The sequence below is a fragment of a genome, unplaced genomic scaffold (genome assembly GCF_019419815.1).
Source record: "Pyrus x bretschneideri cultivar Hongxiangsu unplaced genomic scaffold, Pyrus_bretschneideri_v1 Contig51, whole genome shotgun sequence".
In the NCBI taxonomy this organism is placed as follows: domain Eukaryota; kingdom Viridiplantae; phylum Streptophyta; class Magnoliopsida; order Rosales; family Rosaceae; genus Pyrus; species Pyrus x bretschneideri.
This window is the reverse complement of record NW_025999789.1, coordinates 2,297,545-2,320,236: the sequence shown is the minus strand read 5'-3', so window position 1 is coordinate 2,320,236 and position 22,692 is coordinate 2,297,545. Positions and strand designations below refer to the sequence as shown.

Sequence of the window (22,692 nt, the reverse complement as noted above, 5' to 3'; positions counted from 1 at the left end):
AAAAACAGGGGTCACTTTTAAAATTTCAAATATCCAGATTGATGGATTTAGTGAAAGGGATTCGAAGAGGATCCCTTTCCATGGAGGACAACCTGCAATCACAGGTGGTCGGTTGCAAGGATATTAAGGTGGAAAATAAGAAATTCTAAGCATATGAACTTATACATTTTTTTCAATTTGTAAAAATAGAAAGTTGGAGATAGCGGTGGTACATAAGGAAGGGCTATAAAATTTTAATTTCTAGTACTTTTCTAATTCTAAAAAAGAATTTTGATGTTTGTAAAAAGAATAATGGATAATGCTTGATTTTCCTTTTAGATAATAAATATATTTTACCACTTTTAGATAATTTGTCTTTCAGTAAAAAAATTGTAGTCAGTGAGCGCAAAAGAAACAAATGTGAAAAAAAGGAATGAGGTTCATTTTCCCCCTTATTCCATTTAGTTGTGCATTGTGTGTAGAAGTTTCTACTCGAAAAATTATCACATGTAACAATAACACAACAAGTCTTATTGGTTGACATTGCATTTTAAAGCTCACAAATATTAAATGTATAACGAATTTATAGCATCGAATGAGAATCATCCTCAAGTGTTTTTTTATGTTATGGTGAAAATCAAGCACCTTTATGATCCTCTTCACTCGAATTCGAAACTTCTCACCCTCTTTCCCACTCAGAATTCCACCTAACTAGTACAGAAAAAGTGATTGAGAAATGACTAAAATGACAAGGAAAATGATTTTCACTAAGAAGAAGGCCCATTGGAACAAGGTTCATTAAATGGAAGTAAGGGAAAAAAAGTATGGCCCAACCCGAATAAAAACCCGGGGGCCTAACCCGGCACCGCCGACATTCTTTCCTATATGTTTACAAACTACAAAACGCTTCGTTTTCTTTGTTCTGCCTCATTAGTTCGGAAACAGCTAGCTTCTCTGTCTGGTCCGAGTCAATTCGAAGAACGAAAATTCAACCAGGTAAAAACCCTAATTTCCAATCAATTAGGAAGTCGAATTCATTTATTTACCCATGTATTCAATCGATTGTTCGTGCCAATTTTTGTACTTTTAAAATTATTGAATTCTAGAAACAAATCCCGATTTTGTTTAGGTTTACGTTTGGATGCTGAGAAAAAAATCCTGATAGAAATTCAAAATTTTGTTCGAAGAATTGGGGAAATTAAGATGGGATTGTTAACCATCTGGTTACTTTATATAATCTTTCATGAATTTGTTTGATTGGTTGCTGAGAAAAGCATGAAAACGAAGAGAAATTGAAATTTTGGGTTTCATTAACTCGAATTTGGGTTCGGTTTTTATTGGGTGTTTTGCTAGAATCATTCCGCATCATCGGCTTTGTTTTTGTCGTTCCACCACTAGGAAAAGAGCACCATTGTCGAATTGGTGTGTGTTTTTTATTTATAGGAAATGAACTTGAACTTGAATTTGAATACTCTCTTTCCCGTTTATACGTACGAACGTAGTCACTGTATTTTGATGTGCTCGTTGCACTCAGATGTATGTGATGAGCATTCTGCGAGTGTACGAAGTCATTGCAGGCTTGTGGATGATTGTTGGATGTTGTGCTTATTGTTTGGTTATCAGGTGTTGTAAAGACAGTTAGAAGACATGACGACGGCTGCTCGACCCACGTGGGCACCTGCGAAAGGTGGTGATGAACAAGGTGGTACTCGGATTTTTGGACCATCACAGAAATACTCATCCAGGGATATGGCTGCCCATACATCTCTAAAGCCCAGGTAGATTTGTCATTGTTACTGATTCTTATGCGTGTTAAACATTTTTAGAGTGCATCATGTACAATGCAACTCTGCATGTGTTTATACCTCTTTTTCCCCTCCAAATTTCCGTTGTTCTGTTTATCTTTCTGGTTATGGTAATATGTGAGTGGGTTTTCCTGGGATTCTAATTTTGGACTTTGCCTTTCTTGGTATGCGTGTATACAGAAAGCCGGGGCAAGACACCCAGGATGAGTTGCAAAAGAAGAACCTCCGGGAGGAACTGGAAGAGAGCGAAAGAAAGCATTATTCATCAAAGGATAAATCTTATAGTTGTATGATATCTTCCTCAGATTTTTTACAAGCACTTGGGGCGGGTTGACTAGTTCTTTTTTTTCTATTTCTCGAGTCTATAGGGGATGTGATGTTATTTCCTCTTTGTTTCTAATTGATATGTGCATTGTGCAGATGACAGAGATCGCAGGAGGGGAAACCAGCTGTTGTTGGAAGGTGTATATTCTAAATCTTATATTTTACATTTTAAGGTAGCAAGTTGATAAATAAGTAATGCTCAATTACTAACTAAAAATATTTTTGCTCATAGGGGGCAGAAGGGACACTGAAATTGTGCCGCGTAATATAGATGCTGATGATTCTGACGTGGAAGCTCAAAGTGATGATGAAAGGTCAGTATTCTTTGCAGATATATTCGAATCCAAATGTATAAATAGTTTCAGTCAAGTGCTAGCGTAGCTTTGATGTTGAATTATTAAAGTTCTATCAAATCTTCTGATGCAAGACATGCTTGGATATATAAAATATAACTCTAATGGTTTTGTGAATTTAAGCAAGAAGAATTGTTTATAAGGCATTATGCATTGACTAGATGAACAGTTATGTGTTCCAGTTTTTTTTTTCATGGTTGCGATGGGCTTTATTAGCTTAACTCCAAACTGGAGAACAATGCACAGAATTTCATGGTTTATTACAATCACTCATGACTTGTCTGCTTACAGTTTAGTTTGGACTTTTCTCAGTAAATATTACATCCATTTATGGTAGGGGTTCGTTTGTGTAGTTATGTAACTTCATGGTTGCCGACTTTCCATTTGAAACGATAACAATATCGGCATCTCAAAAATAGATACTTACAGACTAATAACAAGCCTTTAATTTGTTGGTAGTAATTTTACCTTTGCTTGTATAGTTCAACCCATTTCTTGAGGTGTAATGATATTACTACGTGTTTCCCTAATATATGTGGAACAATTACTTTGATTATAGTGGTGAAGATGACGATGACGAGGAGGATGACATGGAAGCTCTACTGGCTGAGCTTGAACAAATAAAGAAGGAAAAAGCAGAGGAGAAGTTACGGAAGGTGAGCTTTCAATGAAGTGATGTGACGGAATTATCAATTGCTTTGATATCACTGAATATAACAAAAATTGTACTTTATGCTTCCACAGGAACGACTAGAGAGGGAGGAAGAGCTTAAAGTCAAGGAAGCAGAGCTTCTCCGAGGAAACCCATTGCTTAATGGTGCAGCACCCGCATCGTTTAGTGTGAAAAGAAGGTTAGTCAAGATTCTACTCCTAGCTTGTTCTGTGATCAAGTTAGGATTTTCCAGTGGTTCCATTCGGTCACTTCTCTAATAGCTCTCTTCTTTGTGGATCTTTTGGCGCAGATGGGATGACGATGTGGTGTTCAAGAACCAGGCCCGTGGTGAAACCAAGACTCCTAAGCGCTTCATCAATGATACCGTCAGGAGTGACTTTCACCGCAAATTCCTGCAGAAATACATGAAGTAAGACCTTGAAATCAATCGCTCTCTTGACATGTAACCCTGAAGTATCGAAGACCAAAGAAACTTTTCGTCTTTAACAGTTGTATGTACTGTAATGCTGGAATTGAATGCACATTAAAGATGCAAGCTGGATCTTGAGATTGAGTGTTACCTGCTTATGAATTTCTTGAATTTGGTAATGCGATTGTTTATACTCGCTTCTATTTGTTTGTATATCTCTGTTTACTTAATTGCTTTTACGAAACAGTGTCCCTTAAGGACGCGTTTATGAGTTTTGAGGTCCCGAAAGTACTGATAAGCACGAGGGCTCGAGTTTATGAGTTTTGATTCACCAGGGATGAAATGAATGGTTTATAAAACAGCACCAATCAGTGATTTAAAGAAAGCTCAACAGCAAAAGATATCATCGACCCGACGAATCCGGTATTAGGGTTACTGTACAGAAGGATAAAATCTACAAAATTTCATTCCATTGTCAGCAATTGATAGGATACATATACAGAAACCAATCTGACAGAGAAATACAAATGAACTCATAAATATACAGGAAAAAAAAAAAATTAACTCACAACAGCCTGCCTCGGATGGCATATATTAAGATACAATGAATAATGTGCTTGCACACTTCGGAGTAAGCTGCCAACAAATAAATAGAAACTGCGGAAAGACGGGCAAACATGCTTTCTACTCGGCTTTATCCTTGGGTTCGTCCAGAACAAATTCCACATACAAATCCTTAATCGCAATCACAACCGTTGTTATGAGCGGACCCATAATTGCACCCTGCAAACAATACAGTCCAACATTCATCGGGAGCACGTTACGAAGTGAATGGATGTATCGACAACTGAAAATGGACTAGGTGTCATCACGTAATGGTCAAGGATGACAAAGTTGAAAAGGCTATGTGATCTGGCTAAATATATGAACCTTAACCTATCTGGTTATCAACATTGCGTGAATCTCCCCAGAGTAATGAAGATTGTTTCAAAATTTTTGCTCCAGAATGATTAACATAAGTTTTTGATTTGTCGAAACTGGAAAGAGAATTTCTTGCTCGAATCCAGTTAAAAAAACATGCGGGTTTGAAACTAGCTAAACACTTCAATTGGCTTATTTTGTAAAGTAAAACCAAAGTCATCATCCATAGTATATTTACCTCGAATGCGGATGGGAACAAAGTCATTCCACCGATGATGCTGAGTCCGGTAAGATATTGACTATGGCCAGGTATGTCGTCCTGAATTCCAGACGCTCCGTAATCCATAAGCACGAGATGAATAACGGACAAGGTGATGGCTACTATATATCTACCTTCCAGCACCAGTTGAAGAGCTGCAGGGATAGTTGCAAACCACGATGGAAAGATTGGTAGCACAGAACTGAGGATTGCAAGAATGGTGGACGTGTACAGGAAATGTATTTTGAACAGCGTCAATAAAAGCCATGTGAGACATCCCTGAAAAATTGCAATCTCGGCTGTAGCCAAAAGAACACCGGATATAGCATTATCAAGAACTTCAACACATCTAACCCTCGCGGACTTTGAAATTGGAAGCATACTCATTGCTTGTTCAGTCACTCCGCCAGATTCGGATGTGATCAGATAATACAATACCCAGATGAACACCATTAACTGAGACACAAAATTGAAAACCTCAGCTGCTCCAGAAACAATGGAACTACCGATAGAGAACATGAGTTTTGCGCTGCCTCCAAGGACTGATGTACTGCTAGCAAGTATGCGCTGTGATACATCCATACCTCGCATGGCAAACCCTTTTGCCTTCTCGACTAAATCCTCTCTGGTGATTACCAATTCCCTAACAATTGCATCAACCTCTGTGTACATAAGTCCCCATTCCCTCTTACTAACCCGATCCCTCAAACTCACAAGTTTCTCTGTGTACTGAGACGGGCTAGCTAAAGCTATTGAAGGCTTGGAAGAATTAGCCGACTGTCTTACTACAAAATGCTTAATTCCAGTTGCCAATTCTGTCATATTATACTGCAACGCCAAACCATCTAGCTGGTCCGACACAGTTTCATAAAACTTCAAAGTGTACCTATCCACCATTCCAGCCACATCATTCTCCTCCATCCAATGCTTAACGCCAATCTTCTCTGTGTAATTGCTCTCTTCCACATGTAACTTCAACGAAATCACTGCATCTTTGCTCTCGATCCCAATCTTATACGAAAAAAACATGACACCAACGAAAAACCCTAAAATCATAGCAAACATCAACCCAATTGCAACGATGGTCTCCAACCTTATCAATATCCTTCTTGTGAAGAACGCACTATCGGGCTGCGGCGAAAGCTACTGCATCTCAAAGAGGAAACAGTTGACATTGTCGACTCCACGACTTTGGCACTAAACATAAAACCTAGTCCAAGAATTGCCAGAGAGGCAACACCACCAAATTTTTCATAAGCAAGTATAAGTATCCAAAACGACACCAACCACCTCAACAACTTAGAGAACTCACTCCGGTGCCTCCTCCTGTAGTCAGATTTCGGCTTTCGGAGAAAAACCCGAAAGCAAACCTCCCTAATTTCGACAATGGTACCTACGAAAACCCCAAATATGGCCACGGGAACAGCCAGAACAGTTTCAGTGAGGCCAAGCCTCAAGGGCTCCGACCAAAACCCCACAAGGGTTTGCTGTATTCCTCTCAGAGGGATCGAGCAGAGCACCGCCCACTGAATTGGCCGCAAGTATTCCTCTAGCAGCTTACCCACGGCGTAAAATATGAAAATTGTAAAGGCCAGGCCTGCCTGGGCCATGGTTATGTAGAGGGCTAACCTTACCTGGGGATCGTCGGAGATGGGGGTTTTCTGTGCTGGGTCGGCAGATTTTGGCGGGTCCTTGGGCGGCGGCGCCTGGGGTTTGGGCGCCTGGGGCTCTGGGGTTGAGGATTTACGGATTGAGGCTGATCGGAACATGTCTTGCCAAGCAGGGTTTGCTGAGGGGGGTTCGGAGCTTGGGTCTGAGTAGAGGACTAAAGCCATCTTTTTAGAGAGAGAACTGAAAGAGAGGGTAAAGTTTGAATCTTTGAAGCTCTAAAATGTTGGGTTTTTTGTATTGTGTTGGTGGGTTGGATTGGAGTGCAAAAAAGCAGAGCTCAGAGAGAACAACTTCTTAAGGTGGGGAATTATTGGACAGTTGAGTGGATGAGAGAGAGGAGAGGGAGAGAGAGGAGAGAGAGAGTTCAGGTGGGTAGGGGAGGATGAAATGGTGGTCCATTGACCATAAAGTTTGAAAAGGAGGAGGGCGAACTGGAAGAAGATGAGTGACAGTGTCAGTCTGTGTTGTTTTTTCGTAGTTTGTGGCGGGCCTGTCAAAGTGGCTGACTAAAAAAGTACAGTTGTTGAAAAACACAAGACAGAGCTATCATAAAATATAAACTCAAATCACCGTCCTAGATTTTTTTAATCTAATTGTATATTTAATCCAAGGGTTAGAAATTGATCATCGATTCATAACTGATATGAGTTAAAGGACAATATTGTCCATACAACACTAGATAATTAAGAGGAGGACTTTTTTGCGACATAAATGTCAAATGATATTTCAAACTAATCATGTACTGTTATGCAAGTGAGTAAAATGTATAACATTAAATTTAGTATACTACTACAATAACATTCTTGTTATAGGTAAGTGTCTTTCACAACATTGCCAATGAGGAGAGAGCTCAAGCTAGAGACACTATTTAATACACCACATCGCAGTAGAAGTTTTTCTGCACACATCAATAATTTTTCTAATACTGAGGAGGTGAGGAATCAAACATAAAGATCGAGTGCAAAGTTAAATATTTTTAATATTTGAGCTATATGTCTCTTACGATTATAACGACAAATCAAATCGGATATCAGTTTAGTCAAATTATTATACTAATTTGAAGTTGATTTGCTCAAAATATATAAGAGAAATTTTATTGAACCCATATAGCCTCTTTTTACACCCAACTTAAACTTTAAATGTTAATTGTCTTTTTTACCCTAGTATATAATTACTATCAAGTACAAGATGAATTTAACAATACAACTAAAATTTATCAATAAACCCAAACAAACAGCAAAGTGCAAACAAATCAACAACAGCAGCAATGGGAGATGCCATAGTGCTGAGATCGTCCAGGAGAGATGTTGTAGTGCTGAGGTCAAACAAATCAAATGACATGCAGAAGAGGATTCTATGGCTCGTTCCTTTGTCTCCTCATGGACTTGTGCTAGTATATTTCCTATTATATATCGGGCGGAACAACCATGAATTGTTTAAGTTGAAAATGTCGAGGGCTTGGAAATCTTGGGGCAGTTGGAGATTTGAAGAGAATAATTATCTCATATATGATATATCCTCCTAAGTCCAACCTTTATTTTCATCCATGCATACATGCGGTAAATCAAATAAAAGATATGAAATTTCATCCAACAAAATACATCCTAAAGATAAAATATTCATCCCTAAAAATAGTTGGTTAAATCCTGTACTCAATTGATAGATAGTCACACCAGAGGGAGGACTTCAACTTAAACCAAAGCGGGAAGAAAAATAAGAATAAAGAAACAATAGCATTTAGAATTTAGATTTAGACCATTTGAAACAAACAAAAAAACCCTTAAACTAGTGCAACAAGCTCTTTTGCAATATGATTGTAAGGACTTCTCTTTGCAAATTTTTGGGTTTTTATTTCTAAATGAGTGTACGGATAAATCTACAAATTGAATTGGATTTTGTAAGGGTAATTTAAGTAGTAAATATGGGTTTCAATAGATATTGATAGTTTAATTAAAATTAATATGAGTGAAAAAAGTAAGTTATATGGGTTTAAATAAAATTTCCCAGTATATAAACCATCTTACAATGGCAGCTCCAAGAAAATAGCCGGCTATCTCATTAAACAGCACATCCACAAACTGATGAACACATAAAGACAGCATAGAAGTATACGACATTGAAATCAATCGCTCTCTTGAGATGTAACCCTGAAGAATCGAAGACCAAAGAAACTTTTCGTCTTTAACAGTTGTATGTACTGTAATGTTGAGATTGAATGTTACCTGCTTATGAATTTCTTGAATTTGGTAATGCGATTGTTTATACTCGCTTCTATTTGTTTGTATATCTCTGTTTACTTGATCGCTTTTACGAAACAGTGTCCCTAAGGACGCGTTTATGAGTTTTGAGGTCCAGAAAGTACTGATAAACACGAGGGCTCGAGTTTATGAGTTTTGATGCGCCAGGGATGAGATGAATGGTTTATAAAACAGCACCAATCAGGCCCCCATCTTCGTTGGTTCACGTTTTAAACAAGGATGGTCTTCCCTGTCCGCATTGATTTGTTGGGGTGGTGTTTGGAGTGACGCTCAACTTGGTTGACGCGTCTTCTGGTTGTATCCCCTTTCCTCGCTGTCGTTTTCGTTCTGCCTTCCCCTTGGTGTTTGCCTCTTTGTAGGCTTTCTTGTACTTTTGGCTTCTTGGTCTTGGAATGTTATTCCTAGTTTCCACAAAAAAAAAAAATAAATAAATAAAAAAGCTCAACAGCAAAGGATATCATCGACCCGACGATACTGGTATTAGATAAAATCTACAAAATTTCATTCCATTGCCAGCAATTGATAGGATACATATACAGAAACCAATCCGATAGAGATGAACTCATAAATATACAGAAAATACATATGAAAAAGAAAAAAAAAATTAACTCACAACAGCCTGCCTCAGATGGCATAAATTAAGATACAATGAATAATGTGCTTGCATACTTCAGAGTAAGCTGCCAACAAATAAATAGAAACTGCGGGAAAAGGAGCAAACATGCTTTCTACTCGGCTTTATCCTTGGTTTCGTCCAGAACAAATTCCACGTACAAATCCTTAATAGCAATCACGACCGTTGTTATGAGCGGACCCATAATTGCACCCTGCAAACAATACAGTCCAACATTCATCGGGAGCATGTTAAGAAGTGAATGGATGTATCGACAACAGAAAATGGACTAGGTATCGACAACAGAAATGGACTAGGTATCATCACGTAATGGTCAAGGATGAGAAAGTTGAAAAGGTTATGTGATCTGGCTAAATATATGAACCTTTAACCTATCTGGTTATCAACATTGCATGAATCTCCCCAGTGTAATGAAGATTGTTTACCTAAGTAATGAAGATTGTTTCAAAATTTTTGTTCCAGAATGATGAACTTAAGTTTTTGATTTGTCGAAACTGGAAAGAGAATTTCTTCCTCAAATCCAGTTAAAAAAACGTGTAAGTTTGAAACTAGCTAAACACTTCAATTTGCGTATTTGTAAAGTAAAACTCGAAACTAGCTAAACACTTAAATTGGTTTATTTTGTAAAAGTAAACCCAAAGTCATCATCCAGAGTATATTTACCTCAAATGCGGATGGGAACAAAGTCATTCCACCGATGATGCTGAGTCCGGTAAGATATTGACTATGGCCCCCAGGTATGTCCTCCTGAATTTCAGACGCTCCGTAATCCATAAGCACGAGATGAATAACGGACAAGGTGATGGCTACTATATATCTACCTTCCAGCACCAGTTGAAGAGCTGCAGGGATAGTTGCAAACCACGATGGAAAGATTGGTAGCACAGAACTGAGGATTGCAAGAATGGTGGACGTGTACAAGAAATGTATTTTGAATAGCGTCAATAAAAGCCATGTGAGACATCCCTGAAAAATTGCAATCTCGGCTGTAGCCAAAAGAACACCGGATATAGCATTATCAAGAACTTCAACACATCTAACCCTCGCGGACTTTGAAATTGGAAGCATACTCATTGCTTGTTCAGTCACTCCGCCAGATTTGGATGTGATCAGATAATACAATACCCAGAAGAACACCATTAACTGAGACACAAAATTGAAAACCTCAGCTGCTCCAGAAACAATGGAACTACCGATAGAGAACATGAATTTTGCGCTGCCTCCAAGGACTGATGTACTGCTAGCAAGTATGCGCTGTGATACATCCATACCTCGCATGGCAAACCCTTTTGCCTTCTCAACTAAATCCTCTCTGGTGATTACCAATTCCCTAACAATTGCATCAACCTCTGTGTACATAAGTCCCCATTCCCTCTTACTAATCCGATCCCTCAAACTCACAAGTTTCTCTGTGTACTGAGACGGGCTAGCTAAAGCTGTTGAAGGCTCGGAAGAATTAGCAGACTGTCTTACTACAAAATGCTTAATTCCAGTTGCCAATTCTGTCATATTATAATGCAACGCCAAACTATCTAGCTGGTCCGACACAGTTTCATAAAACTTCGAAGTGTACCTATCCACCATTCCAGGCACATCATTCTCCTCCATCCACTGCTTAACGCCAATCTTCTCCGTGTAATTGCTCTCTTCCACATGTAACTTCAACGAAATCACTGCATCTTTGCTCTCGATCCCAATCTTATATGAAAAAAAGGTGACACCAACCAAAAACCCTAAAATCATAGCAAACATCAACCCAATTGCAACGATGGTCTCCAACCTTATCAATATCCTTCTGGTGAAAAACGCACTAATCGGGCTACGGCGAAAGCTACTGCATCTCAAGGAGGAAACAGTTGACATTGTCGACTCCACGCCTTTGGCACTAAACATAAAGCCTAGTCCAAGAATTGCCAGAGAAGCAACACCACCAATTTTCTCATAAGCAAGTATAAGTATCCAAAACGACACCAACCACCTCAACAACTTAGAGAACTCACTCCGGTGCCTCCTCCTGTAGTCAGATTTCGGCTTTCGGAGAAAAACCCGAAAGCAAACCTCCCTAATTTCGATAAGGGTACCTACGAAAACCCGAAAAATGGCCACCGGAACTGCCAGAACAGTTTCAGTGAGGCCAAGCCTCAAGGGCTCCGACCAAAACCCCACAAGGGTTTGCTGTATTCCTCTCAGAGGGATCGAGCAGAGCACCGCCCATTGAATTGGCCGCAAGTATTCCTCTAACAGCTTGCCGACGGCGTAAAATATGAATATAGTAAAGGCGAGGCCGGCGTGGGCCATGGTTATGTAGAGGGCTAATCGTACCTGGGGATCGCCGGAGATGGGGGTTTTCTGATCTGGGTCGGCGGATTTTGGCGGGCCCTTGGGCGGCCGTGCCTGGGGTTCGGACGCCTGGGGCTCTGGGGTGAGGATTTTCGGATTGAGGCTGATCGGAACATGTCTTGCCAAGCAGGGTTTGCTGAGGGGGGTTCGGAGCTTGGGTCTGAGTAGGCAACTAAAGCCATCGTTTTAGAGAGAGAAAGTCAGAGAGAGAGGATAAAGTTTGAATCTTTGAAGCTCTAAAATGTTGGGTTTTTTGTTTTGTGTTGGTGGGCTGGATTGGAGTGCAGAAAAACAGAGCTCAGAGAGAATAAGAACTTCGGGTGGGGAATTTTTGGGCAGTTGAGTGGATGAGAGAGAGAGAGAGAGAGAGAGGAGAGGGAGAGAGAGGAGAGGGAGAGCTCAGGTGGGGTGTGGGAGGATGAAATGGTGGGGTATTGACCATAAACTGTGTGGAAGGGGAGAACTGGAGGAGGATGATGTGTGACAGTGTCAGTCTGTGTTGTTCTTATAGTTTGTGGAGGGCCTGTCAAAGAGGCCGACTAAAAAGAGTAAAGTTGTATAACTCAAATCACCATCCTAGATTTTTTTAATCTAATTGTAGATTAATCCAAGGGTTAGAAATTGATCATGGATTCCTAACTGACATGAGGTTAAGGTCAATTTTGTCGAGAGAAGAGGACTTTTATACGACAGAAATATCATTGTAATGGTATTTCAAACCAATCACGCACTGTTACGTGAAGAGGTAAAAATTCATAACACTAAAGTTGGAATACCACTACAATAACATTTTTGTATATAGGGAAGTGTCTCTCACAACATTGTCGATGAGGAGAGAGCTCTAAGCTAGAGACACTATTTTATACAACACATCAGTTTCTCTCCACATATCAATAATTGTTCTAATATTGGAGAGGTGAGAAATCCAACATATGGCTCGAGTGCAAGGTTAAATATTTTTAATATTTGAATTATAAGTCTCTTATTATTATAACGATAAATTAAATAGGATATCCGTTTGGTCAAATTATTGTACTAATTAGAAGTTGATTTGCTCAAAATATATAAACCATATTGCAATGGCAGCCCCAAGAAAATGACCGGCTATCTCATTAAACAACACATCCATAAAATGATGAATACATAAAGACAAAATGGAAGTATATGACATTGGTGACTATCTCACAAATCAATGGAACTAATAGGCAAAATATAACTTGTGGTTACAATGCATGAGAAATTCGATTTTGAGGTCTCTTTTTATAGCTGGGATTTCGTTATTTGGTTTTGGTTGCGTCAAAAAAAGGGGAAGGTAAATTAATTCAATTAATACTCAGAGATTCCATTAATCAAACACCAAAGGTTCATCTTTGAACCTTTGCAATTGGGAAAAAGGTAGATTCTTGGGTTCCATGACGAGAAATATAGAAAGATGGAGATATATCTCTGGAATTTACACTGTTACATATTGCTTATGCTAATTCTTCTACGAAGGCAAAAGTAGGCACAAATTCTGTAACCTATTGCCATGGCCAGCAAAATCCAGACTTCATTCATGTCACCATCCAAGTTCACCGTGTCAAATGAAGGAGAGCTCTGCAGCTTCCTACACCCTCCTTTGCTTTCACACTCATAGAACTTGTCTCCAGAATACTGCACTTTCAGCAGCAGCCGGAACCCGTAGTACATAAACGACAAGTACTTCAACCATTGGATAAATTTCGGTATATGCTGCAACCATAACAAACATGTAGCGTCGCGTGACATGTTCAAATATATGGACATACAGTTGTTAAATAAAGAAACATGTATATATGTAGTTAATTAGAGCTTCAACCACTGCATAAATTTTTGTCTGATGTTCATGCAAGAGGCTATGTAGTAGGTTACTTGTAGTGCAAGCGAGTTGGCAGAAGTTAAAAGTTTGCCCTTGAAGTGCCAAACGTAGAGACCAGATTGACAGATTAAAACCACGGTGGATGTGATTTCGGGACAAAACACAATGACGGCCCGAAAATGCAGTTCATCGAAATTAGGTTAAGTTGATTTAGATTACCTGCACATAGTAGCCTCCTGTGAGTAGAAACATCATTAGCACCAGAGAGGCAACCATTCCAGCTCTTCTAATACTCAAAACTAGAGATCCAAACAGTTCTCCTGCCCCCTAAATCGGAAATAATTAAACCAGAATTAAATAACCAACTAGCTTTTAGTCTACTGCTACCTATCTCCGCAATGAAATAACTTAATTTTGTTGGATATTTTGACTTACTTGGCTTGTGACAGCTACCAACAATATGGCAAACAATGTGTAGAAGAAACAAGGAACTGTTCGTATAAAGCCGGCCATGAAATACACAATGGTCATGAAAAATGTTGGATACAACACATGTGCCGTCATGTCACACAAAGTGCTGCAAACATAGTACACACTCAATCTATACATGTCTGCTTTCCTTTCTTTCACCAAGAAGACCTTTTCGAACGGAAACACATATACTGCCCCGAAAATTGATGAAGACGTCCAGAAAATGCAGATGTAAAACAGTAAGCCAACCTGCACAAATGTTTTACATATTGAGAGGTTTGTATGTTTTTCAAATTTCTTTTGTGACCAGGATCATGGAGAATTTTACCTGATCTCGGAGTTGAGCCTCGGTGTCAGTATTCGATTTCCACCAAAGAAGACCTAATAAGATTGCAACTCCGACAGCTTGAATTAGCCTTAGCTTATCAAAGTAATCCCTGCACCTCTCTCTATATGTTCTCTTGAACAATATGGTGAACTGTTCCCACCAAGTGATTGTCCAATCTTTCTTCGCCTGAATAGCCACTCGTAGATGTTCGGGTGTTTTCGTTGCTCGATGATTCTCTTCCTTTTCTTTCGTCTCCAGCAGTGCTTTGTACTTGAGTTGTAGGTACTATAATGAACATAGAACAAATGTTGAGAGGAAGATACATAGATTTTAGGTACGTGAAAGTTTGAAGTAGTAGTTATCATACCTTGACAACAGCCTTTTCAGAGTCAAGAGTCCCTTGCTCTTGAGGCACCAAGAGATCTTCAGGAACACTGATGCCATTAACTTGTCCAGTGGCTAAATCAATTAAGAACTCTGCAGGATTCATGGGAATTTCCGGGATGAATCTCAGAGACGAAAAATACTCCAAAGACTCTCCTGCCATTCCATAGTACACAGGGTAGCCTTCTGATATTAGCAAAAGTTTGTCAAATGTGTGAAACATTCTGCTAGATGGCTGGTGGATTGTTGTGATTATTGTCCTTCCACCCTATAAACCGCCAAAAGCGACTTTTAGCACTTCTTCCAAAGTTCAAATATTCATAAGGATCATTATGTCACAGTGGACAAGGAATTTCCATGTAAGGGGGATGCCACTATGACAGTATTTCAAGTCAATCACACATTGTCACGTAGGAAAGTCAAAACCCAAAAGGCAAAGCAGTGCGTGATTGGCTCCCAGATTTGGGTTATTTTTTCATCACAATGGTATATGAAAATAAACTTAAACTATGTTACCTTTGCAAGTCCTTGAAGAACCAGAAGAAGTCTATTTGCTGAGGTCGAATCAAGGCCGGAAGTCGGTTCATCAAGCAACAACAATGAAGGATCAACAAGAACTTCATAACCTATGCTGGTTCTTTTCCTTTCTCCTCCTGATATGCCTTTGATAAATCCTCCACCTACTCTCGTGTGACGACATCTAAGATCATATGGGAGAGAAATTTAAAACAAAAGTAAAGTTCGGGGGTTCGCCAAAATTTCAGGCAGATATAATCTACCTTTCAAGACCAAGCTCCTTTACAATCATCTCCACCCTCGCATATTTTTCTTGTCGGGTCATGGTGCTTGGAAGCCGTAAAAATGCAGCGAAAACTAAGGTTTCTTCTACTGTCAATTGTGGGAACAGCACATCATCTTGTGTCACAAATCCAATCCTGTTGAGTTTAACCAAAAAAAAAAACCAAATCAAGATCACAACATTGGTACATCATCTATGTGTTTCGAACGAAAAATTTTATGCCGTGAGCAAATAGAGGAGATTCATAGAGTTGGCTAACCTCCTTTTCAGAGCTGGATTATATTGGATATCGTTGTAAGTTACTTTTCCCTTGACATTGTCTAGTAATCTTCCTCCTATCACTTTCAACAAAGTAGTTTTCCCACTGCCAGAAGGACCCATCAGAGCAAGAATTTCCCCTGGCCCTACGCTTCCTGTTATCCCCTTCAATATCTGCTTGTAGTTATGTTCCATGTTAAGCTGCGACGCTACTTTCGACACCATTGCCTTCACTGTGTTGCTCGAAGCTTTGCTGTTTCTCACCTTAAACTCCACATCTTCAAACTGCGTTGCAAAAACAGGCATATGAAAGATCATAAGCAACAGAAAAACAAGCACCATAGTTTTAACTGGACTAAAACGCGGTGCTAATTAATATTCGCACTCCAAAATAGTCATCATGTAGCCCTTCCACTCGTCTGCTTTTTATTAGGGAGAAGTGCAGTATGACTGTTTTGGAGTACTGATAACAATTCCGGTCTGATCTTAAAAAATCGAAAGAGCTAATTGCATGGACTTTGCTACCTTAAGAAAAATCGGAAGAGGGCCATCTCTGTTGGCATTAGAAGTCTTGTCTTCTACAATATCGATCTCCGTGTACCTATTTCTGAGGTAAGCTTGGGACATGAACTCTAGGTTGTGACCAAAGCCACTGCTCCCTGCAATCTGCATAGACCCCAATGTTGGGGGTGACATTGGAATGTCTTCAATCTCTTCTTCTCCCCTAATTTCCATGTTTTCGGACCACCGCGCCCACCCGGACCAAGCTGAGCTAGGTAGAAGTTCAAACTGTGTTTTTATGGAAGGTGAATCAACTGTAACAAACCAAAAGCTTGCCTATATAGTTTCGAGGCAGGGTGTTGTTTGGTGAGCCACATGCTTTCAGTGCTTAGTTTTTGGACATGACAAGCTTGCTTTATTTCTTACTCTTATTGCAACCAATATGAAATTTTGCTTTGGTAAACATACCAAGAACATGACTAGGAATTAGCTCTTTGTGGCACACCGTCTTTTGGGAGGGGATTTTATTGCATGATTTATTACCTGACGAGAGATTAAAAAAAAGATATACAACCGTGTTATAAGTAAGTAAAAGTTAGAGAGATAATATTTTTTAGGGATAAGAACGAAGCGGGTGCAATGTATCAAACTGTTTATTTTTATAAAATGATTGTAGGTAAAGAGAGGAAGGAAGAGATTGATATTATTGTTTTTACTTTTTTTCTTTTCTGTGTATTGTGATGATACACAGAATGTTTCTTATATAGAGTCATATCTGTGAAGAATCATAAAAGTGAAATGAGTGTTTTTTGAAAAACATCATACAACAACAACAATGCTACTATTCTTAAGTCATCCTCACCTTTCATCTTTGACTAAAACATATGAGCATTCACACCTATAACTTTTACAACTAACCGGTTGTATTTTAGATTTTGCCATGGTATAGGAGAAACGTCATTTCCTTCTCAGGAATCTAACGTTCTAGTCCCTTGTATTGCTTAATTTCTCCCATTTGAACTATGATTTTCTGATTTGTTCCTTCTATAATCATACCCTAGACCAAATAGATATACACGTCCTTTATAATTTCCTTTCAAAAAGAGATCAATTGACGGCTTCGTCATGACATTCTACTTTTTCGGAAGATCGAAAAAACTTACAGAAGAGTGGACAAGCATTCACGAAAGACTCACTATACTATGTCAACTTATTCAAATTATGAAGTGTGAATCACACGATTGTTGACAGCGAAGGCTGAAAAAATGCTTCTATCCGAACCCCTAGAAAAGTGAATTGTCATAACCTTTCGTGCCCTTTCTAAGAATAAAAAAAAGATATCAAATTCGACTCTCATTAATAAAGCGTTTGATACGACACTATTACGATGGACTTATTATGTGACATAGTCTAAATTCGTAAATTTTTTTTTTTTTAATTAAGAAAATACGAAGTTGCTTAGGAAACGACGCCGAATCAAACTTTTCGGGCCAAACGAACAGAACACCATAAAGAACATGTACAAAGAAGTCAAACAACCACTTAACACTGAAAACCCGAAATCCCAGAAAATCTCATCAGATTTTCCCTCGAAAATATCGGTGATGGAAGATTCGCGGGAAATACTGCTGAAGTCGTTGGAGAATTCCGGCGTCTGCCTCCCGGACGACGTGTCGTCTGTCAAGGACCTGACGCCGGCGACCTTGGTCTCGATCTGCGCCCAGTCTCTCAACCTCATCGGCAGGACCGCGCCGTTTCCCACCTCCCTCCCCGACTCCTCCGTCGGCGACCAGTTCAAGCTCTGTACCGACATCGCTTCCGGGATCAAGAGCCTCGGTTACCTCGCGGACCTCAGCTTCCATCAGGTAAGAATCGCATCGTTTGCTTGCCAAGTTTCGATTTTTAGGTTCCTTGTTTGGTGTTTGTTTCCCGAGAAAATGCGATAAAGTGGAAGAAAAACTAAAAGAACTGAATTGGATTGAATTGAATTGTGTTTATGAACTAGAAGCATATACTGACGTCATAATGTTTGTGTTATGGTATTTAGATGCAAAATTAACCATGAAATTCAGCCATGCTTTTCTTAAAAACTATACAAATGAAGTGACGCTGAACTATATATGTAAATTCGGGACCGGCATTTGGGATGTGGAGGCATGTTTGAATTCAATATGCAGTCTTGATTAATTTCCGGCATTTGGAACTGCCAGTATATGCAGTTGAGTGATTGTAATTGCTTCTTGTTTGAGTCAAAATTTGTGTGTGTTTTGTTTTGCTTCCGATTGTAGTTCTTGTCATTCTTGTGTGTGTTGCTTACGGCAGTTCTTGTTTCGTTGTTTGTTTCTTGAGAAAATGAGAGATTGTAAAGTAACAGAAATAAAGCATCCAGACTCTCGTTTATGACCATTGTGATTGAGTGAAATCATGTTTAACTTTGCGGTCTTGATTAAATTCTGGTTTTGGTTTATTTGTATGGGGACTGACTAACTGCCAGTATATTAATTTGAATCTATATGAAATATGTGATATTGTCTAATTTGTTTTAAGTTTTGTGTTTGTGTGCACGTTCTTTTTCTTCTGATTGTAGTTCATGTCATTCTTATTATTCTGAAATTATGCTTAGAAACAGACTATATGTGTTGCTTACGGCAGTTCTTGTATCCGTCTGAAGAGGACTCATACAAGTTAATAAGATTCTTGGTGGAGAGGCTTTCAGATTTGTCTGAAGTTGGTGAAAAAGCTGGTCCCAAGGGTGTCAGCGATAAAAGGGAAGTGAAAGAAGATGGCTTTCAAAGCAGTTTGGAGGACCACAAAACTCGTGATGAGGGACCAGATCTTAGTCATGAAAAATCTCGAACCAAATTGGACAAAGTCACATTGATCGGTGAAGTGCCTGAAATCGCTGTCAATGATGTGTGTAGCTCTAGCATGGAAGGATTCAACAAGGACAGACGAACTAATGTATTTAGCGGGAATCATTCGACTGAAAAAGTGCAAAATCAGGAGCAACTGCTCATGGAGGAGGTTAAAGCAAAAACTTCAGAACTAGAACACCTTGAAGAAGAGTTGAAATTGTTAAAAGAAGCAGCAGATATGGCATTTGATGTCCATCATTCTGTTGAATTTCACCTTGAGAAACTTAATGAGCAAGTAGATGTTCGAAAGCATCACCTTGGGGAGTTGATATCACAGTGGTAAGATGTAAATCTTTAAATTGTTCATGACGACTAAGTTGTATATCGGGACTAAAATCTACCTTTATAAAAACTTATAAATATTGGAAATGGTACTACCTTTGCCAGCATATTATGTATGTATTGTTTCATCTGTTACCAATGATTTTTCGCAGGGAAGCAGTCAGAAAGCCTTTGGAAGAGAAAATGAAAAGTCTTCAGGAGTCTGTATATGCAAACAACCCATACGCTCAGGAAAAGCTCCAAAAGCTGAAAGATTATGAACTGGAAAAAGAATCCATCTTATCTGAAATTCGGAAAAGGTATGTTTCGCAAAATTAAATAATTGCATTTTGGGTCATATTTGTATATGCTCCTGCTGTCTTCGGAACTTCTGTGATTCATGATAAAGTTTGGGAATCTTTACTTTTTAAAAAGTAACATATTTCTTTATTAAAGGTACAAGATGGAGGGGATATTTAGAACTTTCTTGTATAAATTGTAATAAAAGATTGCCCATTGTCTGTTTCATTGACTTACGAATCAGTTTCACAACTTCAGTTGCTTGCTTATCATTGATGTCTTGTCTTTCGGTAGGGAGGAGGAAATTTCTAAACTGTCTACGGATCTAGAGAAGCAGCCTAAACTGTCATCAAGAAGGTCCTACATTGAAAGGGTAAAGGAGATCACCAAGAACAGTCGGAAGCAAGAAGCTGACATAGAGCAGATCTTAAAAGACACCAGGGAGCTTCAGTTAGAGAGTAATTCTATTCAAGAACGTCTTCATCGAACGTATGCTGTTGTAGATGAAATGGTGTTCAGGTACGAAATTCATTTACCCATAAACCGTCTGTGCCTTAAAAGTACACAGTTAAGACATTGACAAGTCCATCCCGGTACTTATTGGCAGAGAAGCAAAGAAAGATGCAGTTGGGAGGCAGGCTTATAGGCTTCTCACTAGCATCCACGAGAGCTTCGAACAAATTCGTGAGAAAATCCTGGCAACCGATAGAACCCGACGAGAAGTGGGTGAGCATGAGAAGAAGCTAGCAGCCATGGCTTCGCGAAGCTTAAATGTAGACAAACTACAAGCCGATCTCGATGCCATTAGGAGGGAAAATGAGTACGTAGAGAAATGTCTGAGAGGATAAATAAGTGCACTCTTTGTAACTATAATCCTTTCTTTCAGTTTTGAATTTATACACAGTAATTACTTGATTGTATTCATTTATTAAGAGGAAGCATTGAAATATTTGTGCTAATTCTTCCAGCACAGTGACCTTACTAAGGGTTAGTTTGGGGTTGCTGAGTTGTGAAAAAAAAAAAAAAAAAAAAAAAGCGCTGTTTTAAGAAGAGGTAGAGCTGTTTTTAGCTTTTTGTTGTTTTGGATCCATGGTTTTTCATTTGCCAAACACGACTTTAACCCTAGCCTTTTTTTTTTTTTTTTTAATTTTTAATTTTTAAACAAACAATATTATTTACACGAGAATGGTAGGCTGTTTTTTGCTTTTTGTTGTTTTGGATCCATGGTTTTTCATTTGCCAAACACAACTTTAACCCTAGCCTTTTTTTTTTTTTTTTTAAACAAACAATATTATCTACACGAGAATGATAGGCTAAGTTTCATAATATATTAGCAATAATGTGGTTCAAATTCGTCTTTAGCAAGAATTGAACTTATGACCTTTCACTTACATATGAAGAGGAATATCATTAGACTCTAGTACTAAGTGGCGCCCTAGCTATTCTAAAAAGCTGATTTTGAAATAATTTCAGTAATGTCAAACCAACTCTAACTACAAGACAATGGGTCGTACATTAACCACTGTTTAGCACCCATTTAACAAGATTTGCTTGTAGGCTAATGACAAGATATTGTCCAACAAGGACTTCTATTTTTCTTCTTATAATCGAGTTTCAGCCCATTTAATCTTAAGCCTAAACTTTCCTCCCACTCACTTAAACATATTTAGTTGGATTGCTACCAACATATTCTAAATCTATCTATTACGCAAATCTCAAACTCATCTAAATTTTTAGTTTCGGTTAAAAGTTTGTAATTAGTTTTACGTATTTATTTTCCAAAATTTTGAATCTGCCCCAAAGCCGAGCCTAAATGTGAACCTAGCAAGTCCATGTCAAAAATGACCCCGCCCAATCTTAATTGAAAAAAGGAATAAAAAATTAGGCGAGAAACAATCATGCACTCAATTTTCACCAAGCACAATAGGTTTTGTGAAAGAATTAGGATCCTCCCCTCTCCACATTCTCTCCCCCTCCCTTCCCTCCTCTCCTTTCTCACATTCATCTTTTTCTTTCTCTCTCTGTAAAGAAGTTAACACCAGATGTTAACATGATTTAATCGTGACCGTTCAAATAAAAAGAGATTAAAAAAAAAAAAGAGAAGAAAATTTAAAGGGAAAAAAATCATACTCCTTCGCAAATGGGAGGGCAGAGAGCCCACAAGTAAGGTGGAGCGTCAAATTTGAAGATGGTGCTGCATTTGTTTGCTAACTAATGCTTTGGTAGTTGGGAAAGCAGAAGAAGTAGGGACAGTTGAACGTATAACTTGTTTCGTTGGAACTTCAACGTTAAGGATGCCACCATCTCACTTTTCCGTCTTTAGATCCATGTTGGCTCCAAAACATACAAGTGGTACGAATTGTGATGTTGGATAAATAACTCCCACAGCCTCTGTGAAATACCCCACAGGTAGTTGGATTAAAGATTCCATTTGGGATTGTTGTTGTTAGAAAGCACTTCAGAAAATGCTTATGTAATTTAGAAGAACTTTTAAGTTGTTATGCCAAAAATATTTTGAAGCGTTTTTAGTTGTCATAAAACACTTTTAGCTCTTTCGAGAAAAAACTTCAAGCAACTTCTAAGCTTGTTTTAGCATTAATCATTTGACAATCGTTGATTGACACGAACCTCACCCTATCTACAATAATTAACAGCTCACAATTACTTACACATGCGTGAATGACTGCATTCACCAAACGTTGTGATTTCCGAATTTGATATAGATTAATTTCCCTTCTAATGCGAAAGTTTGTCACTTGCATGAAAATTTTGGGTTAAGATGTCATGGTATCATATCCAGATAACGTGAAAGCTTCCCATCTATCCGAAAGATTGATATTTCGCTTAAAAGATACCCTTTTGTATGTATAATATAACGTAGCAGCAAATTAATTCTACCTAAACTCGCTTCTTTTATCAGTCAGATGATCATGACTTATAGGTCATGTTAATTAGTAGTTAAACCAAATTATTATTTATGTGAAAAAGTTGATGATTATAGGATGTGTCATC

The 22,692-nt window shown here is 38.6% G+C and overlaps 4 protein-coding genes and 1 non-coding gene across 6 annotated transcripts; 2 read left to right on the top strand and 3 right to left on the bottom strand.

The window, feature by feature from the left end:
- Nucleotides 1–845: 845 nt before the first annotated feature.
- LOC103956918 (protein CWC15 homolog) lies at nt 846–3,746 on the top strand. Its single transcript, XM_009368977.2, has 8 exons — nt 846–975; nt 1,603–1,757; nt 1,965–2,071; nt 2,205–2,246; nt 2,341–2,422; nt 3,021–3,117; nt 3,206–3,312; nt 3,424–3,746. Exons 2-8 carry the CDS (start codon nt 1,627–1,629, stop codon nt 3,545–3,547), a joined length of 690 nt encoding a protein of 229 aa, XP_009367252.1. The 5' UTR covers nt 846–975; nt 1,603–1,626; the 3' UTR covers nt 3,548–3,746.
- A 245-nt stretch (nt 3,747–3,991) lies between these two features.
- LOC103956917 lies at nt 3,992–6,893 on the bottom strand. The gene is made up of 2 exons (XR_007253037.1): nt 4,703–6,893; nt 3,992–4,326 (listed from the first exon to the last, which is right to left on the bottom strand). It is a non-coding gene; the product is annotated as a transmembrane protein 245 (transcript).
- A 2,448-nt stretch (nt 6,894–9,341) lies between these two features.
- On the bottom strand, nt 9,342–11,812 carry LOC103956916 (transmembrane protein 245; the record flags this gene model as incomplete). Its single annotated transcript, XM_009368975.3, has 2 exons — nt 9,342–9,479; nt 9,950–11,812. Coding segments are annotated over 2 exons (1,962 nt in total), but the record flags the coding sequence as incomplete, so codon positions are not given.
- Nucleotides 11,813–13,078: 1,266 nt separating this feature from the next.
- On the bottom strand, nt 13,079–16,438 carry LOC103956915 (ABC transporter G family member 26). The gene is made up of 9 exons (XM_048569935.1): nt 16,229–16,438; nt 15,705–15,988; nt 15,426–15,581; nt 15,163–15,346; nt 14,630–14,914; nt 14,263–14,547; nt 13,899–14,183; nt 13,683–13,790; nt 13,079–13,357 (listed from the first exon to the last, which is right to left on the bottom strand). Exons 1-9 carry the CDS (start codon nt 16,436–16,438, stop codon nt 13,088–13,090), a joined length of 2,067 nt encoding a protein of 688 aa, XP_048425892.1. The 3' UTR covers nt 13,079–13,087.
- A 1,268-nt stretch (nt 16,439–17,706) lies between these two features.
- Nucleotides 17,707–20,629, top strand: LOC103956914 (coiled-coil domain-containing protein 22). 2 transcript variants are annotated; one of them, XM_009368973.3, is made up of 5 exons: nt 17,707–18,069; nt 18,857–19,398; nt 19,554–19,700; nt 19,975–20,199; nt 20,288–20,629. In XM_009368973.3, the coding sequence occupies exons 1-5, from the start codon at nt 17,722–17,724 to the stop codon at nt 20,526–20,528; spliced, it is 1,503 nt and encodes a 500-aa protein (XP_009367248.2). In that variant the 5' UTR covers nt 17,707–17,721; the 3' UTR covers nt 20,529–20,629. The 2 variants fall into 2 exon arrangements, with proteins under 2 accessions (XP_009367248.2, XP_048426098.1); XM_048570141.1 differs by having other exon boundaries at nt 19,551–19,700.
- Nucleotides 20,630–22,692: the final 2,063 nt, after the last annotated feature.